Raw genomic sequence first — 10,797 nt, forward strand, 5'->3', positions numbered from 1 at the left:
GTCGCTCCTGTGCCGGTGGCACATAAAAAGCACCCACTCCCGGGGTAGATTTCTTCAACTAAGAGTGAGATTTATTCTTTGTAAGCCAAGTACTTATTCTATGTGGCTGCAGTCACATGACTGAAACAAGTAAAACAATAAGAAACTGCCATTTTAATCCCAAGCAATGCCGGGCATCTCTGTTAGTGTATATGCATATATAAAACAGATAATCGATTTTATACATGTTTCTGCAAAATATTAGAGGATCTAGTTCTATAGTCCAATTGTATTAATCCCTCAATCTATAATTAACTGACTGAAAAATAGAGAACAATCCTGTACCTTTCTAATTATTCTTTATTTATTGTATAAATTTTCTGCAGCCCCTTTTTTTCAGCATTATCATTTTAGTTGTCCCCTCTGTTTTATTTTGGCTTCTTTATGAAATGTGTTTATTAGTATTCTTATTTGTATTATTTACTGGAAGCTGATTCTAATTTGTTCTTCCTATTTAATTAATTCAGCAAGTTATCAATCTGTCAACATGTTTTTTTCCAAAATCTAGTAGTAATTTCCAATACCTGTTGTCTGCAACAACCCTGAACAATATAAGGTATCAGATTCCAATTGTTTTCATGGTCAGATTTACAGTTCTTTGATACTGCTATTACAGCCCCCCCCCTCCATGTTGCCTGTTTAGAACTAGTGAGATACTTGCTTAAAATAGATGACCTAGTTTCCAAATAACATTTTGGTTGAATTCCTTTCTTTTGGTAGTCAGTTTATTGTAGATTTGAGGAAGACAAAAGTGTGAGACATCCTCTATATTTTTGTTGTTGCTCAACTAAGGATTAGATTGATTAATACAGCTACAGAACTAGATCTCTCTAATATTTATCAGAAACATGTGTTAGCCATGAGTACATGAATAAATCCGTTATTTGTGTGTATTTTATACACCACTCTAGTAATGTACCAATTTCATTTGGTAACCACACTGAGGGTTTACAAATTTGACTAATGACATTTTGTTGAGTTCAGATTATCAGAATTCCCACATCTATAACAATATTATTGTTAGCCTCATGTATCTTCATTTACAGAGCGCTTATGAAGTGTTTCACCTGGGTTATCAATCCCTTTTTATTTCATGGCTGTGAGGTATGCAAGCCTGCAAAGGAGGACATTAGACCGATGATGATGTATGTGGATGGGGATAGTAGTGGCGGATTTGTGGAGCTAAAATACAAGTACAAGGGTAATTCAATTCAAGAAACTAAGCAAAAGAATTGCTTTTAAAGTTTTATTGGTCTATTTCTATAGACCAATAAAATTTCTATACATTGTGGTTGTTAGATAAATTCGTTTCATTTTTTCTGTAGCCCTGTTCTTCTACAACTTTTGAAATTCCAATATCACCCGTTTTCAGATATATGACGATGGAGTGTCAAATATAAAAAAAAAAAAAGGTGGGTATCAGTTCAGGGTCTAAAGGGACGTAACTCGACAAATCAAATTTGAGAACAATCGGTTAGGCAGAATTATTAGAGCATCAGGTAAAAAATGCTCCGCGGTATACGTTCTAGCTCTTTACGTCCAGTTCAGATTCCACCGAGATGAAGATTTTCTTTTATTCACTCCGAGTCGACAAGTTGAAGTATCAGTTAAAAGAGACTAATAAGATTAAGTACCAGGTTTAATGTGAATTGAGATTCCACAAGTGTTTACCCTAAAAATAGTAGAATGTCAATTTAACGGGACATAATAAAATTCCTATAGGAAGTTTGTCCAGTCTGTTGAGTTACCTCCCTTCACAGCCAAACGCTTGACCTTATTTTATCTTAAAAGGACTCTCACTGAAAAAAAACAAAATTCTATTTCTGTTTAATAATTTGTTTTCTTTTACATGGAACCTCTGCCAAACATGAAAGAATCAGCATTCATCTACATTCCTTTGTTGAATATCGAATTGTAGAATAAAAGAATATAGAAATAAACGAGGTTTAAGTACGTTGAGTTACGTACCTTTATTCTGAAACTTTAAAATGAAAGTTGGTCGCATCTTGTGACATTTTTCCAGGAAAAGGAAGTTAAATATTACACATCCTTAATAGTAAATCTTTCGCAGCAGCCAAACTAATAAGTGATTTTCTTTGAATTTTATAATTTCGCAAGGTTTAACTTTACATGTGAATTTAGATTCGTCCGTTATTTCGTTGACATTTAAGTTATCAGTAAAGCAGGAGTGATAGAAAACTTAGTTGTAATTTTTGAAGACATTTTATTGCCGATTTTACGAGATTTATGAAGAAACAGTAAATGAATTACAAAACGATTAGAAAATAAAACGAGATTGAATATAACAGTGTATGTGTTTTTTAATATTTTTTCCGCAGTAATAGGCGATCTCAAATTAAGCAATATATTAACAATAGCGCCTCACCAGTGAACTCTGCTAGGCGAGTTGCTGTGAGAAAAAAAAAAAAAAAATGGAGAATCTGCATCCTTCGTAAATATTTTAAATAGCTATATATCAATGCAAAACTAATATACTTAGTTTTCACTGAAGACTAATAAAAACCGGAGGGTAGAGATGGACTATATGTAATCTGAACCTTTCCCCCACTTATTTATTAATTTTTTTTTACGGAATCCCACGTTTTAGGCTATGGAGATTCCGATTCTGAAAAAAAAATTTTTGAAAAATTTCAATCTCCCCCCCCCCCACCAAGCAGGCTATTTACATGCTAGAAATAACAGCCAAATCTCACAAAACTAGTGTTAGGGTTAGGTTTACCCTGTGGATCTATATAAAAACCGGGGGGGGGGGATCGAAATTTTGAAATTGAGATTTTTGAAATTTTTTTTCCAGAATCGGATTCTCCATGGTCTGAAACATAGGATTCCGTAAAAAAAAACAAAATTTAAAAGGGGGGGGGGTATACCCAGATTACATATACTCCATCTCCACCAACCGGAGAACTAGGATGCTAGCATCCCTTAAAGGATCACAGGTCCTTGACACAATTAAATGTGTATGGAGAAATTAAAATAGCGCATTTAAGTTGTTAAAATAAACACATAAAGAAAATTACGAATGTTGATTCCTTAAATCAGTGGTTCTGAAACGTGGTCCATATGGTCCCAAGCGTCTATATAAGTTCTTTTTTGGGGGTCCACGCAACAAAATGGTAAATTTGTGGATCCACAATAGTATTTTAAGGGCCTCTGAAAAAAATTTTGCTTTAGATGAATGTATTGCAAGAAACAGCTAGGTTTCTTTCTCTAACATTTTCCATAGTTCAACCTAAACATTATTTTTTAACATCGACTGTCCACGAGAATAAAATGATAATTAAAGAGACCCATATATCAACACCTTAAATGAAAAGGTGTTGATCAAAAAAAGTTCATTATCGGTATGTAAAAATAAAGTTTATCTTTAAAACACAAGCAGAATTGGTAACATTAGACCTACTGGCAAAAATAACAAGTTATTTAATAAACAAATGATTATAATAGACGATCAGGAAAATAATTATGGTTTTCTGGTACTACTAAAGCAGCGCGGACCCGAACGCGCAGTCGCGCGTCCGCGCTAGCTAGTCGTGAGTGGTCGATCCTAACCCTAACCCTAAACACGTATTCATTTGCACACGCGGGTTAGGGTTAGGGTTAGGATCGACCACTCAAGACTAGCTAGCGCGTTCGGGTCCGCGCTGCCTTAGTAGTACCGGGTTTTCTTACATAGATAGGAATTGCTCAAATCAATAGCAAAAGTAATGGATATAAATTGATGTTAGAAACATTGTGATATTAATCAGTTTGGTTATGATCTTTATAAAAATTAAACATTTGTGATTAGTAATAGTCAGGATGTAAGTTTTGAAAGGTTTCGATTTACAACTTTGATTTTATTTTGTATCATATAAGCGGACAAGGAAAATATTTCGAAAAGAAAATGTTAAGATTGCCTCTTATTTCCTTTTATATATATTAGCAAAGCAAACCTATCTATTCCATCGTAAATGTTGAAATGCCTCAAAATATTTTTTTCAGTGTACATATTTACGTGTCTTTCTATCCACAGCATAAAGGAAGAACGTAGGGTGAATTCTACCATCCTGGTCTCCTTGGCTTAATATCACCATATTTTCCGAAAGGAAAAATTTAATTCCAAAATACAGAGCTTTTGCCAAGTTGATAAAAATGCATATTTCGCTCGAACTGCGCATACCGCTGATGACACCAGAATCCTCTGGCATACCTATAGCAAAATGTATGTATGCGCGGTTCATTTTCTTTAAGCCTTCGCACCGAATGAACTGCCAAGCTTCGTACGTGGTTCCATGAACCACTTTAGGAAAGTGTTCCGGATCTAAAATTGGTTCCAAACGAAGATTTACTTCTACTGAATGTCCCTGAGTAGCTCGTATCATGAAACGTTCATAAACATCTTGTTTAACAGCAAATCGCTGCTTGTCATTAGTTTCTACGATATGTAAAACATCTTGCAATCCCAGATTACGGAATTTCCACGTTTTTAAAATATCTTTAACGTATATATATCCTTCTTCATCCATTTGCAGTCTCGAATCTTTCTTTGGGTGACGCAAAATGAAAGAGAGATACTTTGAAAGAGCAACAACATCCAGATCAGGTCTATATGGATGATGTCTTCGTGGTTGCCTATTTTGGTTACGGTAATCGCATGTTTCAATTCTGTTATCTCGACGATGACTGGCACCCCTGGAAGTTTTATAGTTTTGCCGACTGTTATTATTTGAAGAATAATCGGGATATCTACTTCGTTCACAGGGATTCATAATGGCGGAGATAGTTTCACTACTTTCACTTTTAACAACGCGAAGGAATTAATCTTATAACATCAATATAATCATAAAAAAATAGAAGAAATCAAATATATTTTGTAATGAATTTCAATCTAAAGTGATTATAAAGTAGTTAATCAAGTTTATACTACCATTCAAATTTCGCACACTGCCCAAGTCTTTCAAAGTTTACAGTACGGTAATCAAAGTTTACAGTACGATGCAGACCAACTGAAGTTATCAGACTTGAGTGTAACTCTTTCGTGTATGATTCTGGTCACATGACACAAACAAGCTGTAAGTGAAGGAAGAGGAGAGAGGGGGAGATTTACGCATCCTTGTTAGCGTGTTTATCTCATGTTTTAAATATGCCTTGTGCCTACGAAGCTGTTCCAATATTGGAAAAACTCCCATTACAAATTCAAATCGGATCTATTGCATGTTACGGTAGGAACAGGATTCTCGTTTATTCATTTCTTTTTAACATATAATCACTTTTACTTCCCGTTCATCAGTTGTCTTATTCATATTCCACTTGGTATGTCGCAGTATTTTAAAGGCGATGAGATAATTCGCTCCGTTTCTTTTATACATCTCTAGCAGCACAACACCTTGTATAATTCTTTATTTCAATTACTATTTTGTTATCGTTATTGTGACATTGAGATACACTGTTGTATATCCTTTCCGAACCGATGTAGATTTGTTCGGATTGGGAGTGCCTTTCACACACCAGATCTGACGCCAACTATAAAAATTAAGAGTACATGCTACAATAACGCGTTTGATGAATGAAAAAATGCTAACAGGCTGGAGAAATAAATACAAAATACATTCGATTATTCGTACAACATATTTTTTTCATAATGAATAAGCACAATGCACTTTATGGCAAATATTTCATGTGACAGAACTTATCAAGCTATAATCATTTTTTTTTTTGAAGCGACCGAAGTCCGTATTTATTATTTAATTTATAAGTACAGTACATGTATCGGGATTGTTTAAATCCTTTATAGTTCTCCCTTAAAAACTGATAGCTTTATAGCAACCCGACATATCATTATTTAAGTGATTGCAATGACAAGTGGTTAAGTATCTCGCTTTTCTATAATTTGTCTTTCCGCTTAATTCGTTATCAACTTCGCCTTTCGTCGCTCTGGGTCGATAATGTTAGAAACCTGAAATTTATACCGGTGTGAAGCGAAATCCACTACAGACTTTCTTCTATGTTATGAGAAAGGCTCTGTTTTTCTATAGTTGTTGGGAAGATCACCTCCGGAATGTTACCCGTTATCACGGGACTTGCATCCTATTCCTTCGATTCACAATTCTGGCTCTTGAGGATATTTTTGCAAGTTAGGAGACATTAATATTTCTGTCAATAAAGATTCCGTTGCCCACACCGTTCCTTTACAACTTGTCTTGCGTTTCGCCTAAAGAACTTCAGAAGTTTGTTGTAATAACACGGTAGAGACTATTTGATCGCTGTAGTTCCGAGGAGAACATTATAACTTCTTTTCGTAATGAGAAAAGATATTGAACAAAGTCAATCAAAGTTTGAACTATTTAACACCTATACCAAATATTTTGTGTGTTTTACCTTTCGCAAGTGTTTCTTATGATTTGAATTGCATCGGGTCTACACTACACGTTAAGTTTGCTAATTCGATTAGTTTCTAAAACAGTTTTTGTCGACAGACGAGCATTTATATTCTTTGATACAAGAACAAGTTATTAAATATAACATATAAGGCTGACATCATATTTTGGGCGACGATATTATATACCCGTGTATGTTATTTATTAACGGGACACTGAGTTTTTATATATAAAATAGCTGGATATCCTAATTTATATTACACCTACTCGTTTCGCCATAATGTAGCACTTCAAGCAACACGAAGATCCATTGTTCTACCTACACACATACATACATGTATATATATATATATATATATATATATATATATATATATATATATATATATATATTATATATATATGTATGTATGTAATCCCGCCCCTTTTTTGACCTCGTGTAAAACACTTACTGCTAGTGATTGGAAACTCATCTAACCAAGCACTGGTTGTGCGTTGGAGATTCTTAGATTAATCATGATGATTCCAAGAGCATAGAATAGAGAATCTTTTTTGAACAACTACTTTTATTATCGTTACACTGGTTGGTAGTATAGAAACGGTTTTTACAGTTTTTCGTCAGAATCGTATTCATTTCATCTAAACACTTTTAATCGTAACCAGTGAGTTTAAATGCTTTTATATGTCTAATCTTCTGCTCTATGTCAATTTGGAAATTCATTTCTCTTGTCATTTGTGCCGACTTTCGTGTTGTTCTGAATTAAATTTGAACGCATTTGTTGCTTTTAGAGAAGAACACTAACTTTCATCAAATCACATATATGTATGCAATGCAAATCGATATAACGAGAGAGCCTCTGAAATGACAACCTATCGTTTTCAGTAAAAAAAGAATTTCATTATGCCATGTAGTCCTTGATATACAGAAGGTGAAGTGGTTAAAGGTAGAACACCTTTGATATCAAAACAACAGCCGAGCGGGCATCAGCATGGTCGTCCGACCTGCTAGAAATAGCAGTCAAGTTTCACTCATATCATACTCTTCTGTCTTGGGAAAATAGATAATATGGTTTTGCATACTTCAAAGACACCGAGTGGTCACGGCTGGCATGTTTTTTGATAATTAGTCAGCTCGATTAGGACTGACCTTGGGCTAATAAAATACAACCTCAGTCTATGCGAATCTTACTATTTAGATATTGTATTCTGTGTAACAGAACATAACCATAGAATTTTTGGCAAACGCTGTGTATGCAACATGTAAAACACTTTATCTACAAAATCTTCGTGTACAGAAAAAGTGGGACCAGCCTGGTTACTTTCGATCCCGTCGTGGAATTCCATCGGTTATTGAATATCGTCTGACGACGGAGACTAGTTATGAAACTCTCTCGTTTTTAGATATCGGGGGAGAGTAATTTGCAGTTTTGCTGTTCGATTAATGAATTACTGGTGTTTTGTTCCAACGCTGTACTGCATGTAGTGCAAGAATATAATTATTATTTAGAGTGTAGTTCGTCGAGATAAGCACATTGGTGGTACTTGTTATTTTCACACATCCCGTGGTATTTTAACAACTTATTCGAGCCAGAGTTACTTCTCTTCACTTCCGTCACTTGGACAATCGTTCAAGAGTGTATAGATGTATATTAAGTTATATCTCCACCCTGTTTGTTAGTGGTTGCTCGATTTTGGTGGTGCTACTGCACTCAAAATCTCCCCCATTCTACACCAGACTATCTTAAAAAGCGGGATACATTCAACTGCCTTGTCCGGGCTACGCTGTCCGAACGAAAGACGAGGTGATCACGACTGGATTGTTTTTGATCATATTTGCTTAATTAGTGCTGACCTTGGGTTAAGCAACACCAACAAAACCTCTACCTACATAAACGTAATGTACGGGTCAAATTTCTACGTGGTTCGCCTGACATGTTAGAAGTAGCAGACAGATTTATGGGAAACCACGCCTAACTTTGTTTATTTTAATTATTTTCTTTAAACAAAAAAGGACACATTGCACAATGTGGCCAATTTGTTGATCGTGGTTGGAGTACCTTTGATCACAGGGCCAGGTCAACTAGATCATGCTGATCAGGGGGTTGGGTGGAGCGGATAAACAACAATAAACAAACATGCACTACCGAGGAAGCTTTCTTTGTTTCTTTCTTCCTTTCTTTCTTTCGTTTTTTTTTCAAATGAAGTTTGTTTAATGTTAGTAAATGAACTGAAGGGATGGCTGGATGGATGGAGGTGGAATCACATGAAATCATTGTCATTGCCTCTCCTATGTTTAATGACTCATCGTCATAGTAGCTGTTCTCTATCTAGTTCCGTCACATTTTCTGCTCCATCGTAATATTTATATACCTCAATTTTGTCTGTAGCTGGTTAGAGCGGAGTTTGTTTGTTTTTTTTAAAACCTCACTTCTGTCTGTATTTTCTGTTGCTGGTAAACATTGTATTATTTTTCTTCCAAGTACAAATTTTAGTGTGACATTGAAAAACTTTTCCTCGATATTATACACACACACACACACACACACACACACACATATATATATATATATATATATATATATATATATATATATATGCGCGGGAGTGGCTGTGTGGTAAGTAGCTTTCTTACCAACCACATGGTCCCGGGTTCAGTCCCACTGCGTAGCACCTTGGGCAAGTGTCTTCTACTATAGCCTCGGGCCGACCAAAGCCTTGTGGGTGGATTTGGTAGACGGAAACTGAAAGAAGCCCGTCGTATATATATATATATATATATATATACATATATATATGTGTGTGTGTGTGTGTGTGTGTGTGTGTGTATGTTTGTGTGTCTGTGTTTGTCCCCCAACATCGCTTGACAACCGATGCTGGTGTGTTTACGTCCCCGTAACTTAGCTGTTCAGCAAAAGAGACCGATAGAATAAGTACTAGGCTTCCAAAGAATAAATCCTGGGGTCGATTTGCTCGACTGAAGGCGGTGCTCCAGCATGGCCGCAGTCAAATGACTGAAACAAGTAAAAGAGTAAAGAGAGTATGTAGTGGACTTCATTTAGGCATAGAGTAAATTCGAACCTGAATCTGCTAAATTTCACCTAATTTAACAGCACTTACCCCCACAGAGAAACTATGGCTTTACCACTTAACTCTTGTTATCTCTTCTATTTCACCAAAAGTTAGAATTGAGATAACAGACCCCCAACGAAATCTATTGTCTTTGCAGTATGTCTGTTTTTCTAACTAGTTTTGTATAGTTATAAATACTAGAACTCCGTTAGCCAAAATCAGTTTATGAACAGAGACAACTAGAGATGGCCACCGGCAGACAGCCACTTGAGACAAACGGCCAGAGAGAGAAGGAAAACAATACGAGACATACAACTCCGTCGAATCTAAGTTTCACTAGCTCACTTTCTCTTCTCTACAACATTACCCTATCTCTATTTTCTTCTTCTTGCTGCTGCTGCTGCTACTACTACTACTACTACTACACAAAGCATATATACAGGCCAAAATTAACTCCCTTTACCTCGCATGCTTTCCCACTTATATTACATACCTGCCCGTCGCGGCATGGTATATATTAAAATAACGGTAAATAAATTTGGAGTCGAGAAAGCATCTCGTATAGACTTATAGAGCTAGAAAGTTGAAAGATATATCTGACAAGTCCCTTAACCCATTGGGTACCGTTGGGGTGCTGCAGCTATGCAGCATATCTAGGGTGAGAAAGCCTGGTGGAGCCCATCCCTCTCCAGGCTAAATTCATTTCTACAGCTGAGTGAACTAGAGCAACGTGAAATGAAGTGTCTTGCTCAAGAACACAACGGATCGCCTGGTCCAGAGATCAAGCTCACAATCTTACAGTTGTAAATCCAACAACCTAACCTTTAAACAATGCGCCTTCACTAGTGGTGCTCATTTCTACAGCTAAGTGGACTGGAGCAACATGAAGTGAAGTGTTTTGCTCAAGAACGCATCGCATTACCCAGTCCAGGAATCAAAACCACAGTCTTACAATTGTGAGTCCGACATCTTAACCACTAGGCCAAGCATGAGATGTATCTATAGCAGGCAAAAGTGTCTAACATTAGCAATGGAATTGCTAAATCCAGATCCTTGCTTCTTTGAGCATTGTTCTTTTACATAAAATTATGAATGATGGAAGTTTTTTTTTTTTATCATAAGCAGTCTATTTGCCATCAAGTATTAATTATCAAATTTGAAACTTCTGATTCTTTTAAATTTAGTGACAGTACCTCATTCTGCTGCTTCGTGGGCATTACATTACCTTGATTTGGTTTCCTTTCATTTTCTCAACATAGTTATTGTGAATTTAATTATCACTAATTATTTATCTCTGATATTTTACCCCTTA

General features: G+C 35.8%; 1 protein-coding gene and 1 pseudogene across 3 annotated transcripts in view; one reads left to right on the forward strand and one right to left on the reverse strand.

The window, feature by feature from the left end:
- Positions 1 to 3,875: 3,875 nt before the first annotated feature.
- LOC106877167 (tRNA 2'-phosphotransferase 1 pseudogene) lies at positions 3,876 to 5,027 on the reverse strand (annotated as a pseudogene). Its single transcript, XR_016243573.1, has one exon. The product of XR_016243573.1 is annotated as a tRNA 2'-phosphotransferase 1 pseudogene (transcript).
- A 73-nt stretch (positions 5,028 to 5,100) lies between these two features.
- The window catches only part of LOC106877150 (vam6/Vps39-like protein), a 72,472-nt gene continuing 66,775 nt past the window's right edge, over positions 5,101 to 10,797 (forward strand). The window contains exon 1 of one of the 2 annotated variants that reach the window (XM_089359325.1): positions 5,101 to 5,261. In XM_089359325.1, coding sequence (XP_089215451.1) covers positions 5,183 to 5,261 — 79 coding nt within the window. In that variant the 5' untranslated portion in view covers positions 5,101 to 5,182. Of the gene's footprint in view, positions 5,262 to 6,872; positions 7,079 to 10,797 lie in introns of those variants that run through there. The other variant, XM_089359326.1, reaches the window with a different exon arrangement.

This window comes from Octopus bimaculoides, chromosome 11, assembly GCF_046866305.1.
Source record: "Octopus bimaculoides isolate indiv1 chromosome 11, ASM4686630v1, whole genome shotgun sequence".
NCBI classification, from domain to species: domain Eukaryota; kingdom Metazoa; phylum Mollusca; class Cephalopoda; order Octopoda; family Octopodidae; genus Octopus; species Octopus bimaculoides.